The sequence below is a fragment of the Argiope bruennichi genome, chromosome X1 (genome assembly GCF_947563725.1).
Source record: "Argiope bruennichi chromosome X1, qqArgBrue1.1, whole genome shotgun sequence".
NCBI lineage: Eukaryota > Metazoa > Arthropoda > Arachnida > Araneae > Araneidae > Argiope > Argiope bruennichi.
Window position 1 is genome coordinate 133,404,314 of NC_079162.1, and position 27,840 is coordinate 133,432,153.

At 28.8% G+C, this 27,840-nt stretch overlaps 1 protein-coding gene across 1 annotated transcript in view; it reads left to right on the plus strand.

Annotated features, from left to right (window-relative positions):
• Positions 1–27,840, plus strand: part of LOC129958621 (protein RCC2 homolog) — a 53,742-nt gene that overhangs the window by 14,264 nt on the left and 11,638 nt on the right. Inside the window, exons 2-8 of the mRNA XM_056071219.1 lie at positions 1,118–1,208; positions 12,756–12,896; positions 15,245–15,376; positions 17,371–17,459; positions 23,564–23,678; positions 25,700–25,866; positions 25,970–26,156. Coding sequence (XP_055927194.1) covers positions 1,118–1,208; positions 12,756–12,896; positions 15,245–15,376; positions 17,371–17,459; positions 23,564–23,678; positions 25,700–25,866; positions 25,970–26,156 — 922 coding nt within the window. The remainder of the gene's footprint in view (positions 1–1,117; positions 1,209–12,755; positions 12,897–15,244; positions 15,377–17,370; positions 17,460–23,563; positions 23,679–25,699; positions 25,867–25,969; positions 26,157–27,840) is intronic.

Below are 27,840 nucleotides of genomic sequence, written 5' to 3' on the forward strand. Positions count from 1 at the left end.
AGGAAGCATATCATCCCTAGAAAGTGGTTAGAATGTAACCTTTGAAACAAAAATAAATTCGAATACATTAATTTTTGAAATTGCTAGAAAATGCAATCAAGATGCAGAAAATGTAATCAAATCATTTATATTTTGAATTCTAAATTCAAATTTTAAATTTATAGCGATAAAAATCTGGCAACATTATCTGATATTGATAAACTAAATTTTCTGAACTTATGTAGAATTGGTAATTGATTGATTACTGTTCTTTTATATAATTCGCATAAATGTTTGTATCCTTGAATAGTTCCCCTCTCCCATCTTCTTGAGCAATTAATTTTTTAATCCCTTTTTATTATGTTTTGGAGATACGTATAATCAGTAAACTAGATAATGTGTGTAGCATATAATATGAATTCTGTTCAATTCTTGAAATTTTCAGACTTTTCTATTCTTGTATTAGTTATTACTTAAAGCTAGCATTGACATTCTCAATAAGTGATGAGGCTCGATTCAATGTTAAGATGAAGTTATAGACATTTTTAGGTTAGTCCCACCATGTTAGAATATTTCAATTAAAATGTGGAAGCTATTTTTTCATTAAATATTTTGCCAGCTACTAATGAAGTCAATGTTGAAATGAGTATCTATGATTAATATTCATTAAATTTATTACATTTTAGAATTTTGATTAAAATTTTAAATGGATGTGGGTGTTGTGTTTAAATTTTGTATATTCCGTTTATAAAATTCAGTTCTCTTCTAAATTTAACATTTAATATCAGCATGTATATTTCAGAGTTAATAAAGTATGATAGTTAAATGCACCAATATAAAAAAAATTATTCAAAATTACTATTAAAAATTTATAAATTCTTTAATATTAGTATTGACTACTGGCTTTTTCATCCTTTTATATCCTGAAAAATTATTAAAACCTTCTTCTATTTAAAATATCTAGTTCTTAGAAGCATGAAGATGATGCATTTTATTCTTGTTAGTAAATTCATATATTTAAGAAGCTTTCATACTTGATTTAGTAATCCATTTTTTAATTATTATGAGTTAAGATTTCTTTTTCTAAGATGTTTATATATCAGATAATTAATCAAATTTATACCTCTTTCTTTTCAAGCGCTTAGAGGGCTCTAAAACTGCTGGAGTGCTACTCTTTTGTGGAGGTACAAATTGGGATCTCATTGGTCGCAAAGAATTGCCTAAAAATGGTAGGTAGTTTATTTTTAATCCTCATACCTTTGTTAGCTCTTTGGTTTGATGATTTTGGCATAACTCAGAAATCTTGTAGTTCTTCTTTCCGTAGATTTTAAATTCTGAATGTAAATTTTCTTGTTTGCTGTCATCTCGTTTTTAATTATACTTTTATTATGTAGTCGTGCAGTGAAAATTGACATTAAGACCATTTATTTTAAATGTTTATATTTATTTTTAAAGTTAAAGAAGAAATAGAGACTTTAGTTTTGCTTTGGAAATATTCTCAGTAAGGATCTAATTTGTCTTGCTGATCCTGCAATGATATTTTAATAGAGTCTATGAAGAAAGTTAAAAAAAAGCAGTATGATTATTATTTTAAAAAAATTAGAATTGTGAAATTGCTTAAGAGTAATAATTAAAAGAGTAGTTGCATATTGCAGAAGGGAAAAAAATGGATCTAAATGATGAATATGATACAGGTTATCCATAAATTATTCACCTGATTAGAAAATTAAAGTGAAATTGAAAAACTGAGTTCAGGATGAGATACAGTATAATGATAGTATACCTTTTAGAATGTTCATTCATTAAAGTTTTAAAACACAATAGCCAACCAATTTCAAGAAAATGGTCCTTAGACTTGCAGCATATTTTATATACTAATAATGTGTCATCTTGTTGAGCGTTCGGACAGCATATTCAGTAAGGCATTGCATTAGAATTTGCAACACCTGAGTTCAGTCATAAGCTGGTATTTTTTTTTTTTTTCAAATTTAACAATTTATAAACAGTTAATAATTTGTAAAAAATTTTTTTATGCAAAAATGTTTATTCTCCTAATTATTGAATTATAATTTAACTTTTGGGAGGAAAATCATAAATTTATATGCACTTTTAAATAAAAATATTCAATTACTTAAATTAGCAATTTAAAGATGGTTTTAATTACTCATTTTTCTTTGCAAAAATAAATTTTTCATCTCTCTATTCTTGAATTATAAGTTAATTTTTAGAAGGGAAAAAATAAAGATATGGATTCATTTTTCTTAAAGTTATTAAAATTATTTAAATCAATAGTTTATAGTTTCAGTTATAGACAATTCAATTGCATAGTGCAAAACTAAATATTTGCTCACTTAATGCTGGAATTGCAATTTTATTTTTAAGCAGGAAAAATAACAAATATAACTCAAATGATGATAAATATTAATTGTAATTCTTGTTGTCATAAAAATATTTTATTATTTTTATATTACATACTAGAACCAGAATGGTAATTATCATAAAACTTTGGAAACAAGATACGTTTTGATATCTTTTACAAATGATGAATAATGGTTAGTCACACGCAAAACGTTAAAGGGATCGATTAAAAACAAACTTCATTTACTTAAATATTTTTTTTATCTTTCTTCAGAAAATTGGACAGCATCAAGCATACTGTCATCAATATGACTGGATATTCTAAAGGCATGCTATCATTTTATTCAATCCCATCCCAAGCTTAATTTTCTAGCCTGTGTCCATTTCTTATATGTATGAGGAAATTATTTATATTGGCATTATCTTTAGTTCAAGAAACATTTCTCATTTTTGAAAATAGAAACCATGAAACTTTTTGCTTACAACTAAAATTTTCCCTTATAATGAAAAAGGGATGTGCATTTTCTGGTTATGAGGAACAAAGTATCCAAAGTAGTTATATCAGTTTCAACAGGCTGGACATATTTTGCATGATGGAGATGCAATTAAAATTTCAATGAAGAAAATGTTTCCACCATTAAAAATGTATTTGCGTTCACAGTAAATCCATTCATTGTGCTAGCTTAGAAACAGGAATTGCCAGATCAACTGTTCATAAGTTGTTCATAAATGACTGAAATTGCAAATGTGTCAACAAATCAGACTTAATGGTCCAGTCATTTGCAAGAAATTTTCTATAGATATTCTTGACCATATTAGTGACAATTTTCAAAAGATCATATTTAGTAATGATTAGACATTTGATGTTTTAGAAGAGGTTAATCATCATATCTAAGATTTATATGTTGGAAAAACAAATTTTGTAAAGGAACATATAGGAGGTAACTCTAAATTAATGTCAGTTATATACTAGTTTAGAATCAAATGATAGATCCTTTCTTTTTCATAGTGTTAAATATTGATTCATGTAGTCATGGACATTTACTGGGATTTGTTAAAATTTCATGCCCTGCTTCTATTACAAGAAATGTGGCCAAATGTTTTCCCACCTTGATAAGGCGTTCTGTGTAAGTTACATGATTTTTTTTTAAGAAAACATTTCCAAATCAGTAAATTGATAGAAATGAAATGCATTCATAGCCTCTGTATTCTTCTAATATTACACTGCTATACTTTTTTCCCTGGGAATACCTGAAGAACCAAATTTATACTATGGAAACTCCCAGTGGTGAAGGTTTAAGAAGCCAAATTCCCATAAAAACAATTACTTTGACTACACAAATGCTTAACATTCTATCTGCACACCCTGCGATTTCTGCGTTTTGACAATCGGTCTGTTTTCTATTGCATCCCACATTTTTCGCTGTTGAGAGTATTTATTTTTACGATTACAAGTTTTTATTATATTATTACTGTGTAACATATAGTATCAGTTCATTTTTTTTGAAAAATATTTTAACTTATTTGCAAACATCGCATCTCAATAGAGATTTTTAAAATAATGCAGTCAGAAGGTTAAGGTCTGAAGGAAATTGAAAGCAAAGACATTCTCCCAGCAATAATGAATGGTGTTCATGTTCAAGTATATTAATATAGAAAATTTTGGATTTTTTTTAATGAAATTCAGTTAGTCTTTTCTCTCTTATTCGGTATTATAATAAATCTTAGGTTATCCGTTAATTTTTGAGCTCTCTGGTCTTTTTAAACCATCTTAGCTGGAATAGGTGCAATTGGCCCATTTCTATAATTGATTTATGTCCCCTCTGGGTTTCAGTTCTAATTTCTGATATTTCATTTATTATTCTAACAGGTATAGTTTATAGCAGTATGACATATAGAAATTATTTTTATCTAAGAAAAAATGAATCTTTTTACCTAAATGGGCCTAATTTATTCAGTCTCATAGGTAATGATATTTTAAAATTTAATTTAAACTTAATTTCTTAAATTAAGTTTAAATTAATAATTATTTAATAATTAATTTTTACTAAATGAATTTCACACTGTTTCAAAATTTTACAGTTTTTTTTTTCAATGCTACCATTTTAATAATCATGCAAATTTTTCCTGAATTTTGATAATTTTTAAAAAATATTTTTTGCCTAATTTCTATGAAATTCAAAATGTTTTCATTGTTTCATCAAATATTTAACTGTGTCATTTTCTTCTATTGTTGAAAGCTAATGAAAAAGGATTTTCTTTAAATCGTCATTGCCGATGAATAAAAAAAGTGGAATTACTGTACAACAAAGTTACAAGATATAAGAGCCACACATTTACATTTTTCTTTGAGCTGTGATGCTATGGGACTGGCCATCAGTGGAATGATCCGTGTACAGAATGAAGAGAATAATGAAGGGCAATTAAAATATCTGGTAATTTAAGGGAATCGTGGAATGAAGTTATATCTAAACATTTTAACTGAAATTAAATATATCCAATAATCCTGGTGAACCAGTTGGTCGCCAAAGGTGACTGGTTGCATAATACAGAAACAGACGCAACAAAATATGTATTTTGTTTTTATGCATGCAAATACTTTCTGCAACCGAACAAGCTATTCAAATGACGCATTTTTCCTTAAAAACTTGGAAAATAGTTACTTGGAAGCTCATAGAAGTATTTATTAACTTAGGGAAAAAATCTATCACTTGCTATAATATACTATAATATATATAGTCGCCACAAGCCAAACTCGCACACCATTGGGGAAAAAAAAAAAAAAAAAAAAACTTGTTTTGCCAAAATATTTTAACTAAAAGGAATTAGAAAAACTCCAAAAGATTTTTTTAAGTGAATTTATTGTACAGCTAAAAACAAAAATAAATGGAACCAATTCATAAATTATAATTAAAAACTGTAAACATAAAATTTAAGGAAGACAGCTCGTAAGCCAAACTCAGACTTCTTACAATTAAGCACCAAATAATTGTAACCGTGGGTGAAAATTACTGCCAACTTTGTGGTTAACGTTGTAGTTATTCGTGGAAATTTCCTAATTGTGCATTTTTTTTTCAGTTATTGTGGAAGTAAACGTTAATTTAATTAAAATATCATGGCAAAAGAGTCGATTGAGCATTGAGTTACGAAAATTTGTTTTTAAGCACGCTGAAGTCCGTGAAAGGAATATTAGATTGTCGACAGAAGTCATTCAATAGTTCATGACATTATAAAATGCTTCAAAACTAATAATTAGGTGGAAAATAAGCCTAAGATAGCCCACAACAAGATTTTCACCAAAGCAGATAAGTGATATTTAATAAGAAAAGTGAAAGCAAATCCATTCATTAGTGTACCAAAGCTAGCTATTATTGCTGAAAAGGAATTAGGAAAAAAATCCAGCCTATCAACAGTAAGAAATATGCTCCATAAGGCAGATTTCAATGGGGGAAAAAAAGCCAGACAAAAATCTTTCATGAGCGAGACATCAGACCGTAAGACTTAAATTTGCCAAGTGGCATGAAAACAAGGTTTTTTTCTTATTGATAAAACGTCTTATTTACTGATGAGAGCTAATTCGATATTTTTGGATCCAATGATAGGCCTTACATCTAGAGAAAATCTAAAGAGAAGTTGGGCACAAAAAGTTTAAAAATAATTGTGAAGCATGGTGGCAGATCAGTAATGGTCTAGGGCTCATTTTCAGCTTCTGGTCCAGGAATCCTGCATTTTATTGATAGTAGAATGGATCAGAATGTATACCTCGATATTTTCAAGAAAAATTTGCCACAATGTGTGCAGAAACTTTCTCTTGGCAACAACTGGCGATTTTATCAGGATAATGATCTGAAACATAAAGCTTATCGAGTGCGTTCCTGTCTCTTATATTAATTGTCCTCATGTCGTGGACACTCCAGCTCTAAGCCCTGATATAAATCACATTGAAAATTTACGGGAATTTAAGTAAAAAATTTAAGTTTTCTTTCTCCACAAATTAAATATGATAATTCGAATTCATGGTCGTAAAGGCTTGTTTACCGGTGTATCAAAAACGGAAACCAATTAAAGGGAAGAATTCGAAGAAGTAATTCAGGAGTTCTAACACATATTCTTCTTTTCTTTCTTTCTGCCATTCTTTTTTTTTTCCCCTTTCTTTTTCTTCAACAATGAGCATTGCCATTTATTAAAATACTGGAATATTTATCCCAACGGGGCAACACGAAATATGTTCTGTGTCATACTTATTGCGAGTCGAAAAGCGTTTGAACTTCAATTTTTGATGTTTTAGATGTTGAAGAATTTATTTTAAGTTATGCCTGGTGAACTTTTATGTGTTGTTAAAGAAGAATATGCAGATTGGTTCGATCCATGGAAAATAAGAAAACAATAGAATAAATTTGGTGCTTCAAAACGATATATCGAACATGGGAAGAAGTGCTCTAAAAACTATAACATATTCTATCATCATTCTCATTAATATGTCGTTTTAAAGCAATCGCTTTATGGTCTATTACAGGTATTCATCTGTACTTTTGAATTGTAATTAATTGCGGTATATAATTACGTTAGTCAATCGCATACTATTTGTTATGATGAAGTTTTAACTTGAAGCTTTTAATTTTCAATGACCGTGATGTCTTGCGCGGTATTTTTTTTTTAATGTCCCCCATCCATTTGAAAATTTTTATTTGTTGTACGAATCTCGCTAAATTTGTTTTGACTAAGGGGGAAAACCTTCTGGATCTGGTACTTAAAATTTTTAAAGAAATGGGGTGGGGGAATTTAATTTTTTTTATTTTTAGGGGTTTTTATTTTTTATATTTCACGTTTTCTGTCATTTTATAATATTTTTTTCCTTTTTATAACTCTTATAGAATATTTTTTCCATTAAAATCTCTCTTAATATATAAAAGTTTGTCCTGGCCAGAGCAAAGCATAAAGCCATTGAAGTTAGGAGCATGAAATTTGGGAGATGATTTTTTGGGCATTAGAGGGCCACTAAGAATGGATTTCTCAAGCTTTTAATCAGACGTTTAATTAAAAATTGAAAACAGAATTTTTAACTTGTTTTCGTCATAACATCAAAGCATTTTATCGCAGAAAAGTTATTTTAACATTGCTTTAAAAGTTTAAAAAAAAAAAAAAATAGCCTTTCAATGATAAAAATTTTGTTGAATGTATTTTTTTTCTTTAGTTTTAATAATTTTTGAGAAATCAGTTTTGAACGCAGTTTATAACAAAGATTTTTATCATAATGAAATTCAAAATAATATCATTGCTCCTTCGAAACGTTGAATCGTATTATTTTGCAGCTGTTAAAGGTTATAATAAAAAGGGGGAGGGTGCTTTCTTTGCTTTTACTTAAAAAAATTTTTAAGTAGTTCATTGAATAAAATTCTTCATTTGATGAATTTTGTAAAATTTTGAAACAATGCGATATATTGTCTCGGGCTGGCTTCAAGAAATGCTATTTAAACAAATTCTTCAATTGGCATTTTTACTTTCTCTCATACAAAATTTCGAGAAAGTATTGTTACGAACCTGTGATGCGGCTTCCCAGCATAGCTGGTTCCATAGGAGGTCCCAGAGCTTGGCGACTTTGGCGCCAAAATAGATTATACCCGAAACGTCGAGAATTTTCCCGATCCGTCCAGTAGGAACGGAGATACGTCTCGAACGTTCCTGATTGGTTGAGAGGCTTCTAAACCCCGCCTCCTGGGACCTATAAAAGGAGGAGGCCGCAGCTGCTAGGGCAGAGTCGAAGAAAGAAACTATTCAATCACTAGAATTTCCCAACTTAAAAACTACAAGATGAAAACCTTTTACCCAATATTCCTACCCTAAGTCAAGAAATCTAGAAGCGCCCTCAATATATACAGTGAAAAATCGAAAGTTACCGTAGAAAAAACACCGCTACCATCTGTTATAATTGTGCAGGTTTTCACCATGCAGCAAGGAACTGCAGAATGACACCCAAGTGTATCAAATGCGGTGGTGCACACGCAACCAGGGACTGCAGCATTACAGAAAAGATCCAAGAACCAGTCTGTGTAAACTGTAAAGAAACAGGACATACAGCTGCCTGGAAAGGATGCAAAAAATTCCCTAAACTAACTACATTAAACGGAAGACCCTCCTACGCAGAAATAACGAGAAGAAATCAAAGAAGCCAAGACCCCCAACCCATCCCCACACCTCGAAAACAGAACGCGGAGCCTACTTTGACAGCTAATGAAGAACTCCCCTCTCTCCAAGAAACCCTGGAAATCCTAAGAGAACTTCGAGAAATACTCAAAGAATTCCCCAAATTAATGGAAGCAGTCAAGTTAGCTAAGAAAACCGATAACAAAGAGGAGAAAAAGATGATTATCCTCAACGCTCTGATCGGCTAAGTCCCACCAAAAGTTAAGACATTCCTCTGCAATAACCCAGCATCCTGATTGGTCACCTACAAACAATAGTTTATCCTTCACCGAACTCAGAAAACCTTCCTGCATCACCCTCTCCTACTCCCCTGACAGCTGCTTTCCTATTGGCCAAGACATCACACCCTCTCTCCCTCACCTGCCATGCGACTCATTCCTTTCTGAGGACTTTGCTCATTTCTCCTTCAACCATCTCCAGGAGATGTTCACAGTTCAGGTCAAATTATCTCAAGCCAGGTCTTCCCATTTTGTGCAATGTTGGAGGTAGCCCATCTCGGGCGGGTACTCCATTAATCGTTGTCATCTAGGCCGCTGCTAGGGCAGAGTAGTCGAAAGCGACGGTGAAGAATTGGTCTTCCAGGGATAAGAGGAGCTGCGACGGAGTCAAGCTCCTCAAGTGAAGCTAGTGCTGAACTAAGCTGTGCGCTACTGTCTGCAGTAGAGAGTCTTGTTATATGCTGCTGTTGTTACTGCAAGTCTCGGCTGAAGATAATCGTCTTCTGTACTGTATATAGTTGTCGTCTTTGTGCTGTCCTGTGTGTCTTCGTGTAAATAAACGTCGTTGTTTTATTTTCTACTGCCGCCTGGTGATTGAGCATTCTTCACACCATATAACTTCCACTATCCAAACGAACCCCCTGAAATTTCGTAACAGAATTGTAATCGTCAAAAAATTCGAATTTGAGATTATGACGAATCTCTTTGAATTCGAAAAAACACATTCTTGGAAAATGTCTGTCTGTGACAAAGATAACACAAAAATAATTTGAGCTAGAGACGGATGAAATTTTGCATATAATCTTCCCACCAAATTTGTAATTTTTATCACATTTTGAGAAATATCCATTTTAAGGAAGTCTTTGTCCGGCTATTCGAATATAAGTTATCATAATAACTACAAAACGAAGAGAGCTAGACAGATAAAATTCGATACACAGATTTAACATCTGTATTAAAGACAATTCAAATTTTGAGCCAAATCCAGCTATAAATTCACCGTATGCCAGTCTGTACTTTCAGAAACAGGTAAACGCAATAACTCAAAAATACAATGACTTAAATATATCAAATTTGGTATGTAATTTTGTGATTATAAATGTAGTTTTGAGTCAAATTTTTTGTTTTGATTAATTGGGAAGAATGCCTCTAAAACCCTAATTCGCTTTTCGAATTCTTTCAACCGCATGCCAGGGATTAATCACCAAAACCGTTGCCAAGGATCATATGATAGAATCTGTACAAATGTTTAAATTCACGCCTAAGGTTAATATCTCGTAACTAGTGTACACCAATGTCGCGCAAGGCATTTTCTGGCAGTATAAGAGAAAGTTTTGTAGAAATGCCCCCACTGATTTGTTTTGCTTCTAACTGCAGAGGGGTTTTTTTACTGCATGAGTTTGTTTTTGTTATTTATGAAAACTAAGATTTGTTAAAGCATTTTAGTTTCGTCTTAAAATATATAACATTTCTTCTGTAATTTTTATAGACCTTTTGCTTATAAAATAAAAAGCAGGTTTTTATTAAATTTTAGAAAAGTTGTTTAAAAAAGGATCTAAAAACTTGATTCAGAACATGGCATTGTTCCATCATCTATTTCATGGCAGTTTTGCCAGTCGTATGATGATAGCGATAGGAATGCTTTTAGTTCTTAGCTTTATAAGATTGCAAATAAAATTACTAAATAAAATGAGTTAGTGCACGAAGAAATTTACTTTTTCCATCCCAGCTGTGTTGAAACTTATTTGTTGTTGCTTATATAAAAATCAAATTCAAATTTTTGGTCATGCTGTGTTTCTACATCACTATCGACAATTTCAGAAATGTGTATTTAAATGGATTGGTAACTTATTAATTTTAAGAAATGTTGAAAAAGATAAATTATCTTTATTGTTAATCTTATAAAAGTTGACTTAATTTTTTGGTGTATATTTGCTTTTATCCAAACCGAAAATTTGTTTTACAACATAGGACGTGCTTCTGCAGTATTGCAGATGTAAATATTAAAATTTGAAAACACATTTAAATTTAAACATTTTTCAGTAAAAACAATGCATTATTATAAAACATAAAATAAATCCCATGCTTAGAAAATATGCCATTTACATATACATACTTATTCAAAGGTGCTTTTTTTTTTTTTTTTTGCTAAGTTGCTTAAAAAGTGCTTAATTTTTGCAGCAATTTCTCACCTATTCAATTTAATTTATGCTCCTTGAACTCAAAATTGCTAAAATTCTTCTATCTTTTTCTCTGTACCAGAAAATGTGAAATTAAAACCCTGTACTGAAAAGAAGTTTGACTTTCCCAAATAATGTTTCATTTATATATTTTTAAGATTTTATTCTCTGTCGCTGAGCAAACTGTAATGGCTTTTTTTAAATTCTTTTTCAATTTTGTAAAAAAAAAATCTTTGTACATGGATATCATGAAATTTTAGAATATTTTCAAAAAAATCACAAAAATGCCATTTTTATTTGAACTATGGAAACTTTGTTATAATTTTAGAAGTTACATGCTAACGTGCACTAAAATTTCCTTTCAATTTGGAAATTCTGAAACTTTTCCTCATATTATTCTCTTTGCAGAAAAGAAAAAAAAAATTACTATATTTTTATAAATAGAACAATCAGATTAAGTAGTGAAACATTGGCCAGAGATAATAAAGAAACTTCATATTTTTTTTGGAAAATTTCAATTCTACATTATTTATTAAATTATTTTTTCCTGAAGGTTTTTGCCACCCCATTTGGGGTCACGTTTGGAGTATTGTTTTTGCTGACAAACTTTTCATTCTTTTCGTTAAGAACATATTACGAGGTAATTGGTAAGAGGCGGAAAATTATTCTTTCCGGCAAATTTCAATTCAGAAACAGTTTTTAAATTTGCTTTATGTTAGTATTCACTTTTTTAATTGTGGAATTCGCGAAAGTCTGTCCAAGCTTAAGAAATAAAGGTTTCTACTTCATAAAATAAAATGCAATAGTCGTATATGTTTTTGTTTCTTTTAAATCTACATTGGGATGAAATGATCCACATTTAAAGTGTGTAAAATGGTGTTACCTCCATCTGCTTGGTATATATGACATATCCTAAAAATAAATAATTAAAAGTGGAAGTAAACTTTTGAAATGAATAGAAAGAAAAAAAAAAAAGCTTTCCATAAATTTCTGATGTTTCTGGTTTAGTGTAATGTTCCATATGTATACCTCTAGAGGTACCTTAAAAATAAAACATCAAACACTTTTATGTTTCTTGATAACGTTTGTTTTTTCTTTATATAGTGAAGTATTAGTTTTGAAAATTTATTTATTTTTAACTGAATGCTGCTAAATCGGAAAAATTAGTTTTTAAGCTGTTTAATATGAAATTGATTTTGACAAATTTTTTACACAGTGTGAACTAATTGTCTCCTAGAAATGGTTGTAATGAGAGTGTGTTTGAACTGTAGATCATCTGATTGAACTTTGTTTGGAGCTGTCCTTCTGTATGATAAAGAAGGTGTTATCTATCCATATGTGACAACCTTTTAGAGGTAATGTTGCATATGACAATAGAAAATTTGTCACAAAACAAGTTTTTTTTTTATTTGTCAATTTTTTTTCATGTAATATCACATTAAAATTCATTAACAGTATCAATGTTAAAATCCTTTTAATATTTATAGTATGAATATTTCAAACAGAGACTAGTTAAAATGAGTAGGGTTTCTTTTTGTGTTGGAAAACTAATAATTTTCAGTTATTAATTTTTAAACATGAAACAAAAATCCTATTTGGGTAATTTTTACTATTAAGTAGTTTATTCACTATCTTATTAAATGATCTACTTTTTAGCAATTTAGACTTTGTTGGATTAGTTGTTTTACTATAACTTTTATCAATTATTTGTTCCAAATATAACTTGTGGAAGATCTTAGCAGTCATTTTGTGAGATTGAATTTATGTTTTTGATAGATTTGTCATATGCTATTTACAAACTTTTATCCTTTTTTAGCTAAAGGAGCTGTTGGTAGAAATTTGTGGGGACCTCATCGGATGACTTCTCTTCAAGGTGTCAGAGTAACAGCGGTCTTTTCTGGTAGTTGTGCTGTTCATAGTGTTATAATCATTGAAGGAGGGCAAGCTATGACATGGGGTATGGGGAGTTTTTGTTTTATATTAAATGTAATTCAGAAAATAATTGTATGTAGCCTTTTTAGACTTATACATGCTCACTAATGACTTTCAAGATTACTTGTTACTTTCCACACCATTCTTAGTGATTTGGAAGTGACCAGTCTAGAAATTTTAATGAAATTGCCGCGTATGCGTTTATTTAGAATCTAATTTATAACCCATTTCAGGATTGCCACACCACCGGGAGAACTCGGAAAACTGGGAACATGCAGTTAATTTAAAAATCGGCTTAAAAAAACGAGAAAATACAGGGAATTTTAGGTTTCGTAATTATTTTTTCCCCATCTAAAAAATGCCGATTACAAGAATAAAAGATCGCAGTCATCGCTTCCAAAAACGAAACTGTACCATTCGTGATTATGTAATGCGGAAACTCGTGAACCTTTTCTACTCTCTCTCCCATTTTTCTGTATAGAATAGTTCAGTTTCGATTTGCGATACAGTTGTTCTTTTTCCATAAAAGATTCCTGAATTGAAGCTAATGAGCATGCACGAGACATCTGTAACTGTGTGAAAGATTAGAACACATTTCTTCGGCGGGAAGCGCAACATTTAATCTGCGGACACATCGCGGTGGTATTTAGTCACGTGACTATTGAATAGTTTATCATATGAGAAATAGTGAGCTTATTCAGTGCAAATTAAAGAATTTAAAAAAAAATAATGAGCTGCACAAAATGCGTATTTAATACGAAAAATCAATCCCGATTTTGTTGAAAGGTTCAAGAAATCCCTCAAAATCCATTTCTTGCGTACTGCTCGCTTTGTAAGAAAATAACAAGCCTACGTAATATGAGAAAACAGGTGCTTTCTAGTTCATAAAAGGGAAACAAAATTATGTGTCAGTTCAGAACAATCATAATTATTAGACTTTACATCGAAAGGAATGAAGAAGGCGATATGTCAAGAACGAAAACGTCAAATTTACTGTCCGAAAATAAACGATTTCCAACTTTTTAGTGCATTAAAGCTGAATTTTTATGGCTATTAAAACTTTGTTGCATTACATTCGTCCTTTAATGCATTCAATGATATATCGGAAATATTTTGACGCATGTTCTTTGCAAGTCAAATTGCTAAAAATATATGTTAAGCCGTACAAAAATGTTGTGCCTTATTTGTTAAGGATTAGTTCAAAAATCTGCAAATATTGATCCTAAAATACATGAATTGGCAAAAATGAATAAATAAAAAAAAGTAATTTTGCTTTGTAATGTTTTTGTTAAGTTATCATTAAATTAATTGGTGCGACTTACAGTTAAATTTATAATTTATTTTATAATATAATTTATTCGCCCCGCCCTTAATATTTCAATTTTGTCTTGCTAAATTCTGCATTATATATATATATAATATTAATATATTGCATGTAAATATAAACTTAATATGCTATTATTTTGAAAAATGTTACATTATAACTAGCCTATGAGTGCTATTTTTGCATGTTTTCGGGTCTTGAATATACGTACATGGAAAACACTTGGATTTTTTTTTTTTTTTTTCCCCAGATTTGAGTGTCAACCCTGTACTTGTTTTCAGAAAATATTTTTAGTTTTTTTGTTTTTCTGTTGTGCGAATTTCACTTATTTATATAGCATTGGCCAACAATTTAAAGTGTGCAAACATTCCATTCTTTATCTTAAAAATAATTTTATACTGAAGTTTAGAAAAGGAGATTTTTTGGGGAGAAAGTTATTAGTGCATTAGTATGCCTGTTGCATCATTAAAAATCCTATTATTAGTATCAAATTAATTTTGTAGTTAAACGGAATTTAGTTTTAGAATTGATATTACATTTAAAATAAAAGTTGTTTATTGCCATAGTCTTAAACAATACAGTTTTCACATACTACCATAATTATTTTTAAAAAAGGTAATTAATGTCATGACAAGCTTGGAAACATTTTGCTTCATAATAATCTTTATTATACCAGCACCTATAAAAATAAAATGTTTCATATGCCTGAATTGTTGCAAGTTTTATCTTACATTAAAGTAAAAGTATTTGGTTAATATTATGCAAATATTTGGTTAATTTTAACATTTTTTATATTTTATCAAAATTTCTAATTTTAATGACTGCATAAAGAAAAGTTATAAGTTTTATAATTATAAACAGAAAACTGTGAAAAAAGGAATACTGTGAATTTTTAATGAATGGTTTGTTTTAAAAAGAGAAATTATAAATTTGCATATCCTTTTCTTTTGCTTCTTCATTAGTAAACACCCTTATGTTGTATCAAACAAATAATACTTTGATTGTGCAAATTATGTATATTATATATATAAATTAATTGATGGTTTTAGGTCGAAATGACAAAGGCCAGCTTGGTCATTGTGATAATAAAAGAAGAGATATTCCTACCATTGTTGAGACATTGAAAGATCATAATATTATTTCTGCAGCTTGTGGCCGTGCACATACTTTATTTCTATCTGGTAAAATTTGTTTCTTGTAAAATTCTTATTTTAATGTTAAATAATTTTGGTGATATAACTGATAAGCTAAATATTTCCTAATTCTGTTTGCTAATTAAATATTAGTAATTAAATATGTTTAAGAAATGATAATATTTTAAAGAAATGAAATATTGCTTTGTAGTTAAATGTCTCAATTTTATTTCTTGAATTGTAATAACATCAATGATTTCCGTGGAAACTGCCCTTATTATTAATTTTTTAATGATAATTTTTTATGTTGAATAGAAATTGAATTTATAGCAAGGAGAGAAAACAATGTGATTAATAATGGTGAACATATAAACCATAATTTGCTTAGTCATATACTGTTATCCAAAGGGCTAAGATATCATTACATTAATGATATCAAGTAAGTCATTGTAGTATTTTTTGTTGTTATTGGAATGAACCTTCTATCATTTGCCAATTATTTCACATGCACTTTCCCCACACTCTCCCTTTCATAGTAATTTCAGATACTGCAAACAGAAGGTCAAATAACTGTTTTCTGTATAAAAACCAACTCTAAAATATTATCAGTTACATAAAATAATCCCTTGCCTAATAATATTTATTTTGAAAAATGTGAATGAAAATGTCAATAAGTTGCTGTAGCATCCCAGCTTTAGCATATAAAAGATGGTAATGAAGGTAGTATCATATAAATCTTAATCATTTCCACTATAATTTGTGCATCTTAGTTCAGAAAACTTCAGTGGGCGTTAAGAAAATATATAATATTATTTCTTTTGTGGCATTAATCCGTAACATACCAACTTCTAAGAAATTTAATAAAATTTACGAACTGCAGAATTGCCACAATACAGGAAATTTAAAAATCGCCTAAAAACAGGGAAATTGAAAATTTTCATAAAAATCGGAAATGGATAGGGAATTTTAAGTTTCTTGTTTTACTTCTTTTAAATCTAAAAAATGCCGATCACTGAACATTACAAAAATAAAATATCGTAGGCATAGCTCCAAAAACGAAACAACATCATTCGCGACTATGTAATCGCGGAAATTCGCTCCTTTTCCAATCACTCACTTTTTTCCAGTATATATCAGTCTAATTACGTTTTGAGAGACTGTTGTTCTCTATCCATGAGATTCCCGGATGGCTGCGAATGAGAATGCGTGAGAAAACAGAATAAATTTCTGTGCCGAGAATAGCAACATTTAATTTGCAGAAGCATCATGGTTGTGTTTAGTCGCTCCCACATCAGTTTATTGAATGCTTTGTTTATTATTTGAGAAATTGAGCTTAGTCAGAGTAGATTAGAGTTTTTTTTAACAATGAGTTTCCCAAAAATCCATATTTAACACGGATTGGATGGATAAAAATATGAGTCCTCACTGGATTAGAGAAGTTTTGCGAAATCCGTTTGCTGCGTACCGCTCGCTTTGTGAGAAGATAATAAACTTTAGTAATATGGCAAAACAGGCAGTTAAAAGAGGAAAAACATACAAAACTGCGTGCCAGATTTTGCTTCAGTAATTTAACTGATTTTAATTTAAGTGCTTTCGAATATGATATAATACACAATATTTTAAATTTATTTTAATATTAAGTATAAAATATTTTAATTTTTAAATTATGACTGAAAATATATCTATTATCACATACTTAAAAACTGTTTCAGTTCTATGTAAAGCGTACATTTTACGAATTATTATGCACATTTTTACAAAATATATTACGCCCTATGCTTAGCGGAAGAAAATGTTCCTCCCTGTACGGACAGTCGGTGTTTGCTTGGGTCCCAATTCTGTGAGAACACTTCTTTCCACCAGAAGAAGATAATAAATATACAATGCAAACAGTATGTTCAGAATGGTTTTAATTTACATGTTGTGTATATTTTTCATTAATTAATGTAAAAATCTCATTTTTCTGTATTTAATCTTACTTTCAGACACTGTGAAAATAATATTTAACTCTGTGTAGTAATAATACTTATGATTTCCTGTAGAAAGAGGCATTGTTTATGCTACTGGTGACAACAAAATGGGTCAGTGTGGCATAGGATCCCAAAATACTGCTATTAATATTCCAACAAAGGTGTGTATTTTTTTTTCTAATGGTATTATAATAAATGGTTTAAAATTGCTGCGCTTCTCTTTTAACTTATCAGCTTGAGATGTTTCTTTAATGAAGTGAGAGTCATTGTATGTAATCACAGTTCAAAATTTTCATTCCAAAACTTTTTTTTATTAATTTTTATTGATTATAAAGATTTCAGTTTCGACAGTTTGAGGAAATTTTATGAAGAAATTATTAAGTCCTGAATGTACAAAACGGCGATAAAACAGTGACTTTTGTGAAGGAATTAGTTAGAAATTATGCATGATTATTCTGATTGAAATACTTTTATTTGCACTCCATTTTCTGTAGTAGCTAAACGGTTTGCGTAATTTAAATAGCAAAATAGTATTATATATACAAATTTCTTTCTTTGTACAATAAGGAAACAACTTTTTTTCCTTGTAGTGATTTAATTAAAACATTCTTTGTTGCTGAAAATTCTAAATTTCCAAAGCCTTGTAGCTGTTACTTAGAATCTACAGTGTTGAAATTTTGACTTAAAACCGTAAGTTTTCAGTTATTGCAAGTTCTTTCTCAGTGTACTTCTTAAATTCTTTCGTCCTTTTGAAAATTATTATTTGTTAACCAATCTTGCCAAATTTATTTTTTATAAAGGAACAATCATGCGAAATCTGGAACTTGTAAGTAGGAGAAAAGTTATGTAACCTTTGTCCTTCAAGGTTTATATTTTATCGGGGTTTTTGCTTTCGTTCACCTTTTGTAATTTCTACACATTTATTTTTTCGTTTTCCAGTTATCTCTCTTTCATCCATATACATAAGAAACGGATTTTGAAAATTTTTTAGTTACAACCATAACACTAAAACATACTATCACACAAAAATTATTTATACATCGTTATTTACATTTTTTAATAGCTTTTCAATTATACAATTTTTTTAAAATAAATAATTTTAAATTTTTAAAAATCAGTTTTAGTTTCTATTAATAACAATGATTTTTATTATAATGAAATTCAAGACAATATTATTGATCCATTAAATCTTATGTGTTGCATGTTTCTTACAACTGTTAACATTCTGATTTTTAAGAAATGCTTTCTTGAACCTTTAAAGTTTAAAGCAGTTCGTTGAATAAGATAATCTCGTTTTTCTATAATTTTTTAAAAACTAAATTCTGAACACTTATTTTTTCTTTGGTTCAATTTTTTGAATTACATTTTGCCGGTGTTTTTTAATTAAATTTTGTTGTAGTTATTGTTTTAAGAAAAACTTTTACATTTCAGAAGTAATATAGTCCATATTTTAAGGTACTCCAGCTAGACGTGCGTGCCGATTTCCTGGAAGTTAATGAATTTTTGAAGCTTTTGATTTTTAATGAAGTTTTGTTCTTTCCACTGGGTATAAAATATCAGTAGTTCCGAACATACTCTAAAAGTTTTGTACAACATAAAACATACATAATTTTCAGTATCTGAAAACTTTTCCTGGTCTGCCATGAGTAATATTATAAATGTTTTTCAGAATAAATTGAATTTGACTCAAATTAGCTTCTCTTGTATTGATATTATTCTTCAGCTATTTCTTTAAAAAATTCTGACATCCGAACTAATAATGCTTTTCTTGTATGAAAATAAGTTTCATTTTTGTTAAACATTTAAAGAAAAGCATTGTCAAATGAAGCATGATTGAAGAAGCAAAAACATTCAAAGCTTATTTTTGATAAAGGCTTGATGATCTTAAAAGTCTTAAGGCTGAGAAAAAATACAGTGAAATAGTAACTACAAGCTACTTGAATACTAGTGAAATTACTGAAACTGAAAAAAAAAAAAAAAAAAAGGCATTTTAGCAGAGTATTTTATATTTCTGAAGAATACTGTAAAAATATTTGAATGCATGTCCAGAACTTTTAATGTTAAAAACTGCATCTCGTTTAAATCCATATTTAATAGAGAAGCTTTCTTTTCTGCTCATTAAAACTATGGAGTATTGTTATTCCACCATAAATAACGAGTGCTGTTCGCACATTTCCTTGTATATTGCATATACGTACAGGGAAAACGTGGAATTTTTATTCCAGATTTGAATGGCAACCCTGCATTTCAGCGGCCCTGCCAAAATTTCGGCTCGTTTCATTCATTGATGCAGTCAGAGGGAGTTCTGGATAATATATATTTTCTCAGTTACATAATCTATTCCTAGTGCACAGTAGTAGAAAAAAAGTCAGTCACTAATGGGGCTGTGCAGAGAGTTTTCTTTTCCGGTACTGAATACAGTAAGCATGCAGTGTCATCTCCAACAGATTTTACTGGTTGCACTGGTGAGATTTTTTGTGAGAACCTCAAACATTGCCTCATGCAAGCGTAGTTTTATTAGTAACAAAGAAATGTGCCAAGTTAATATTTTTGTATTTTCAGACCTAGATGATTTTATGGTAATAAAATTGTGTCATTACTTCGTGAAATTTTGGAGACACATGGTTTTATAACTGTTAATATCATGGTTTTTAAGAAATGCGTTTCTTGAATGTTTAAAGTGTAAAGCAGTTCATTGAATTAGATTCTTTATTATCTTTTAACAATTTCTGTTCTATTCTTTTAAAAACTTTGTTCTAAAAAGTATTCAGTTAAAGAATTAAATTAGAACATGGCTTCACTTAGTTTCTCAGTGATATATCTTTCTTTAACATGCATTATAAATTATTTGCTCTAACTGACAGAGTGGCATGGCCTTAAGCCACTTTGTAGTCTGTAATTTGGCAGTAAATTGCTTCTTGTTATTAGTTTCTCAAGAAACAAATTTTACAAATATTTTACTTAAATTTAAACTTCTAATTAAATTTTAAAAAAAGATTTTTTTTTCTGCCATAACATCAAAGCAATTTATCTCCCCAAAATTATTTTCGCACCATCCGTAAGATTAAAAAAAAAAAAAAAAAAAAAAAATGTTTTTCATTGAGACAAGTTTTGTTGGAATGCATTTTTTTAAGTTTTAATAAATTTTTTTTAAAAAATTCGTTTTGGTCACAATTTGTAAAAATGCTTCAATTTTTTCATATACATGAAGAAAGTATTGTAACTGAAAAAAAAAAATCTTTAAAAAGACCCACATTTTTGGCATTATGATTGTGAACATAACTCAAAAACACTTTGAGCTAGAGGGATGGCATTTGTTATATGATCTTTACAATAAAAAATTGTAGATTTTTATCAAATTTTTTATAAAGTCTGTGAACACGATAACTCAAAAACGCATTGACTTTAAATATATGAAATTTAATATGTGATTTTTTTACTACAAATGTAGTTTTGTCCTAAATATCTGTTTTCAGTCGTTTGAAATGAAAAAAAAAAATCTAAAAACACAAATACGATTTTTAGATACTATTCATTGCATGCAAAAGGATTCATTGCCAAGTATCACATGATAGACTCAGTAAAAATGCTAGATACAAGCCAACGATCTATATTTTCTAACTATTATTTGGCATTTGGTTTTATCCAAGGTCCAAAATTTTGAGTGGTTACACCATTATTAGAGAGTATGTGAGAAAATTTTCAAGAGACAACTCCCACTGATTATTGTATGGAACTTCAAAACAATATCATTCTTGCAGTAAATTTTGAGTCACATGATTTAACCACTGTTGACATGTAATAAATAATTGCCTTTGTTTCAAAAACTTAAAAGTAGTTCATTGGATAATATTTTTCACTTGATGAGTGTTAAATTTTAATATAGTATGATGTATTTTCTTTTGCTAGTTTCAAAAATAGTTCTTAAAATATGGAAGCTTCCTTTTTTTTTTTTTTTTTTTTTTTTTTAAGTTACAATTTGCATCTAATTTCCGAGCTGGTCTCCGCGTATTTTTTTCCATAATTTATTAAAATAGAAGTGGTTTATCATTTACATTTCTTTGTAAAGCATTTGATATCATTTTAAGTTAAAGCTTTTGCATATGGATTAAAAAGCAGATTTTATTGAATTTTGGAGATGTTAAAGGTTGGGAATGTAATTAGATATTTTTGTTTTTATAATTTGGACATTTCTAAATTCTGCTATTCTTTTTTTTAAAAATTGATTTAAAAAATTAAATAAGAACAAAACCATATTCTGTCATCAGTTCTATGGCAGTTTTGCCAAATCTTGTAATGGTTGCCATCTAGAAATGTTTAACTTCTTGAGGTTGCAAGTAAAATTTTCTAGGTTATTAAGTATAATGTATTAGTGCAAGAGGAAGTTTACACTTCCGATTCCAGCTATGACGAATCTCATTCTTTGCTGTGTATAAAAGTTATGTACAACTCATTTACTTCCAATCATGATGTCTGTGAATTTATTAGGTGGTTACGTATTGGGTAAAATGTTTGTTTGGGTAAAATTCAAGGGGCTCTACAGTGTAAAGATTCATCAACACTTATCGAAATGCGTCCTAAATTTTTTAGTCATACTATGTTTCTACATCAGTGTTGACTTTTCAGAAATGATGTGTCATTCCAATTTAATAGTACTTTGTAGGTCTTAAGAAATGTTGAAAAAGATCAGATTTTTATTGCTAATCTTATAAAAGATCTCTATGCAAATTATCATTATCGAAAAAGCCATCCCCCCCGCCCAAAGAATAGAAGACATTATGTGAATGTAGAAATTAATATTAAAATGAAAAAAATGTTTACATTGTTTTAAATGTTGGAAATGTTTCAACAAAAACTGCAATTTTATGAAGCAAAACATCATGTGTTTAGACAATATGTAGGTCTATCTATGTATGTATGTATGCATGCAGGTACAAAAGAGGCTTTTTTTTTATACTAAGATTCTTAAAAAGTGTTTAATTTTTATAGCAGTTTCTTACTATGCACCTTGTTTTATGCATATTCAGTAAGAGGTCAGTGGGTTGAGAATGGAATTATGGGAACAACAATTTATTGCATTGGCATTGTTCTGTAAATTTGCTCGCTGAATATATCATTCTTAAATTTAACATATATTTTGAGGTCAAGATATTTGTTTTTAGTAGGAAATATAATTTTCTGTTTTGAAACAATTTGTTTGTTGATTGTTATGTCTATATATGTATTCATAGTCCAGGTGTCAGTAATATTTTTAAATTAGATGTGGTAACAAAAGTAAAGCATAAAACTTAAGCAAATTAACTTTTACTTTCAGTAATGAAAAATTATTGAATGAATTAAGTGAAGAATATTATTAATAGTTGTGAAATATTCACTTATTAATTTGAATGTCCAAGGTCGGTATCTCAAGTACCATTGTTTTTTATTTCAGGATTGTTTCCTACTTTTTTTAATACATTATTTGGTATGTAAAGTTTAATGAATTGATGAAGTTTTTTCTAGTTGTCTTTTTTGTTCTATAAAGAATTCTTATTTTAATATCAGATACCTTAAGGTATTAGTTAGAACCAACGTTGAATGCAAGTTTTAAAGATTTTTCTCTTTTGTGTATTTACAAGTTATTGTGAATTTTTCTTTTATGTTTTTATTTATTGCAGTTTAGCAGGAATGTTATAAATCAGGAAGCAAATTAAAACTTGTTTATAGACAGTATCTTTCTGGTGTTTCTTATTCAAAAGTGTATACTACTATTTTTGATTGTTAATTTTTTGAAATAAATTATGCTATTTGCATTTATGTGTCATGATCTATTCTTATAGTATTGATAAATCTATGACTTTGATATTTGTATTGGTACTAAATGACTTTGTTATTGATTTTAGTATATCTGTTGGTTTGCAGTCACAAGGGATTGTACTTCACTTATTTTTTTATTTATTAATTTGCTATTACAAGCAACTTCCATCTTTTTAAAAATGTTGTACATGATTATGATATGGGTTCTCAATTTACTTTTAAAAAAATTGAAGGTCGGTTGGTATTATTCCATTGATAATTTTGATTTTTTAAAACTCTATTTGGTAAATGTTTTTGGTGATATTTTATGCAAAGTCTACACATTATTTTATGTCTGCATTTCATTTTCTTTATATGTTGGAAAGTTCCTCGAGAACAATTAGTGAAAAGTTCAGTTTGACACCAAAAGTTAGAATTTGTGAATTCTAATTCTGGCTACAAAATTTTTAATTTAATCAAATTGTTTTAGGTGTCTTTTAAAGGGAGGTCTATTACCAAAGTAGCTTGTGGCGCTGAATTCAGTGTTATAGTTGATGTCAAAGGCGGAATGTATAGCTTTGGCTGCCCTGAATACGGACAGTTAGGTAATTGTTAATACTTTAAAAAATCACTTTCAAGGTATCTATTATCAAGATTTTTACTATTTACAAGAGTTAGAAAAATATGTTATTTTCTATCTAAAGATAATACTGAAAGCCTTTATTTTACAATTAATTTAGCAATGCTGTATATTTATCTGTAAATTAATAGTTTAATATATTTTATATATTTGGATAAATTTCTTATTTTATCCACATTTTAAGGTTTCTTTACTATGTCATATATATTTTAATTACTTCTGGATTATTTATTTTTTGCATTATGTTTAATTAATTAATGTCAAAAATGTCTCTTTATTTCTATATTAGAACTCAATCAGGATGCATAGCGCCATGAAAAGTGCCTAAATATGTAAACCATTTTGAAGCACTTGAAAAATGGCTACTTTTGAGGAATAATCGTTATAGAGGGTTTAATTTTCTCGAAAAATGCAAAGAAAGTTTTTTTTTTTTTTTTTTTTTTAGACATTGAGTACGATAAATTAAAAGCATAGTTATAAGAGTTTGTATAACAGATGTATCAAGAAAGAAAGCCTACAAAAGGGAAGAAATCCAGGGTGAGACGGATCAAGTGATGCCAACACATATTAAGATAATGATTCATGACCTTTTTTTCTTCAACATTCTCTTAATTTTTTTCAACAACTTGCAAAACTGCTTGCAATACTTGAATGGTTATCCCAAAGGGGCTTTTATTGGAATGAAATTCGAAGCAATATAAATTTTTCATCGAATCATTTAGTCACGTGGTTTTGCCTCTTTTATCGTTTTTCTCTGCTTTAATATAATAAACTTTAAAGCAGTTCATTGAATAGTATTTTTCACTTGATGTGTGTTATTAAATTTAGAAGCAGTGCAATATATTGTCTCGCGCTAACTTAAAAAAAAAAAAAAAAAAAAAAAAAAACCCTTGGCTTTTTTTTTTTTTTTTTTTTTTTTGCATTTATTTTGTTTCTAACTTTAGAGCTTGCATCATTTTAACTTTGGGGATTTGATTCAATTATTTATGAAAATTAGGAATTGTTAAATCATTTTCATTTCTTCATAAAATATACAATTGCGTTTTTCTGTAGTTTTTAAAAATTTAAATCAAGATTTTTTTTTCATATTGTGTAAAAGGCAGGTTTTTATTAAATTTTTGAAATGTGGAACGTTTGATTATTTTTTAAAATTCTTTTCTATTAAAAAAGTGTTATAAGAAACTCAGAGTATGACAGTATTCTATCGTCAATTTCGTTTAAATTTAATCAATCTTGTGATGTTAGCCATCCTGGAATGCTCTAACTCTTAACTTTATGCAAATAAAATAGATTCTAAATTATTAAATATATTCAATTTGCGCAGGAGGAAATTACATTTTCCACCCCAGCCATGTTGAATCTTGATTGTTGTTGCGTATATATATATATATATATATATATATATATATATATATATATATATATATATATATAATATAGACATTCTTTTCTTCTACATCTTTGCCGACCGACATTTTCTGAAAAACGTATCCATCCAGATTAATATATAATTTATTAATTTTAAGAAACGTTGAAAATGATCGGCGAGTTTTATTGTTAATCTTTTTAAAAGCTGTTTTAATTTATTGGTACTCGCTGCTTTTGTCAAAACCAAAAAGGCATAATTTGTTTTTGGATAGAAGTTGTGCAAGTATAGAAATAAGTATTAAACTTTAAAGAATGCACATTTAAAAAAATCTGGAAAAAAAATTTAAAACATTTTTTACACTGACTAATGTATGTATGTCTGCATGCATATTCAATGGTGTGTATTTTTATAATTAATTAATTATTATTATTAACGGCTATCATTAACATTTCATTATGAAATATCCCTATCAATACATATGTAGGTCTAGAGTGTGTAATTCAGTTACAGTACATTTCATTCCCTTTTGTTAAATTTTCAGATATAATTTTTTCCATGTAATAAATTATTTGTTTACTTAAAAATTTCTTACCTTGATTACTTTTATGCATTTTCAGGTCACAACTCTGATGGCAGATATTTTGTTACTAGCAACAAATTGTCTTTCAGATGTGAATTAATACCTAGACGAATTATAGCTTTCATTGAAAAAACAAGAGAAGGACATGTATCGTTAGTTGATGATGTACAAATAACTGGTGTGGCTTGTGGTGTGAATCATACTGTAAGCCATTTTGGTTTATATGTAAATGTTGTTTGGCCATTTTCCTCCATTTTTTTTTATTTTTTTTTCTCATTGTATCATTGATTATGGATGTGTTCTTTAGGTTGCTGTAGACGCCAAAAAGCGTTGTTACTCTTTTGGTTTTGGTGGTTATGGAAGACTTGGTCATTCTGATCCAAAGGATGAAATGGTTCCTAGATTGATCAAGGCCTTTGATGGTCCTAGAAATGTGAGAGGTGTGAAAAAAGTTTTCGCTGGTGGTACTTACAGTATGGCAATTAATGAACTTGGTGAGAAATAAATTGTAATTTTGCTCTTAATTGTGTTTAATTTGTGCTATCTCCTTTTCAAAAGTGTCTTCTCATGTGCAACTTATTAAAACTTAAAATCTTCTGCTGCTTCACTATATGTATTTCATGCATTCTAATTTTACTATAAAAATGAATATTTTGGAGAAGGACTCGAAAAGCTGATTTTATTTTCAGGAACTGACTTACAATTGACATTAATTAATAGATAAAACAAAAACAAAATTCATTTTGCTGGAATCTGAGTCTTACACGATAAAAGTTGGTAGTTCAAGTTTGTAGATGTACAAGTTTTAGATAAGAGTTTTACTCGAAGACAAAAGTTATTTTATAGCTGGCTAATTTTAGCTGGAATAAAGCTATATAAAATATATAACTTTTCTTGTAAAAGCTGATAATTAGTGCAGCGAGGAGAAAAATTTGTGTAAATTAAAGCAAAACTTATAAATGTTTTGTATGATGTAGAATTTGAAACTACTGAATCGATCTCCTCATATTTTCTCACAAATATTGTGGGGTATGAAGATTGTTTTTTAATTGGAAATTTTTATTTATGAACTATTATGTTGTATTTATTATATTGTCATTCTTGTTGAATTATATTATAGTTGTTTGAATAATTTTATTTATTGTATTATGAGTTGCCATTCCCAACATTTAAGTCTATGTAACTTTTTAAAAATTAATAGAAACTTATGGGAGAATTAGTTTTAATTGGCTTTTAAAAATAATTTGGTACAATTTGTATTGTTCAGAGAAATTTATTATTCCCATATGCTTTTGCGCCAGTTGGTACCCTCTTAATTGCTGTTAGTAAATATTCTTTGTCACATTTGATGTTTACATTATATTGCCCAACAATAGCTGACTTGATGCGATAAGTATGGCCTTTGTTATGCTATAAATACTTCGAATTTTTCTGAAATACTGAAGCATAAGAGAGGTATTACTAAAGATTTTTGTGAAAATTAATTTAGTAACTAATTTTTTAATAATTATAAACATAAATATTATTATTCCAAATAATATGATTGAATTAGCTTTTATATGTTAATCGTTAGTGGATACCAAGGAATTCATATTCGTAGGTAATTAATTTTAGCCATTACTTTTTCTGTACAAAATATTAATAGTAAAAAAGGATCAAACTTCTGATTTTATTAAGTACTAAGTGTGTGTATTTGAACTTATTCTGTAAGGAATCTATATCAATTTATTTATTTTTAAACTTTTATTATTTTGGAATTGTCTTCTGTTTCTTTTCTTAATACAACATTTCAGGCATATGCTTGTCAAATTTGCAAATCCTGTTTTTATAATCTTATTTTGCATTAATTAGAAAACTAATTCTGATTTAGTATTCATCCCTGTTCTGATTATATCATTATTAAGTTCAGAATAAACTTAAAGGTATCTTTGCAAATTTCAATTATGTTGCACTTTGTATTATTCGTAAGGTTTTATATAACAAAAATAGGAATTCAATTCGGATAGGTTTTTCAGAAGTATTGGATTTAACTGAGAATTATGGATGAGATGCTCATGACATTTTAAGCATCACAATTTTCTGAAATCGAGTAAAGTAAAGTAATTTAGAATAAAATTAAACCTTTTCAACATACAAATTTGTTTCAATTTAATTCATAATTTCAATTTGTTTCAATTT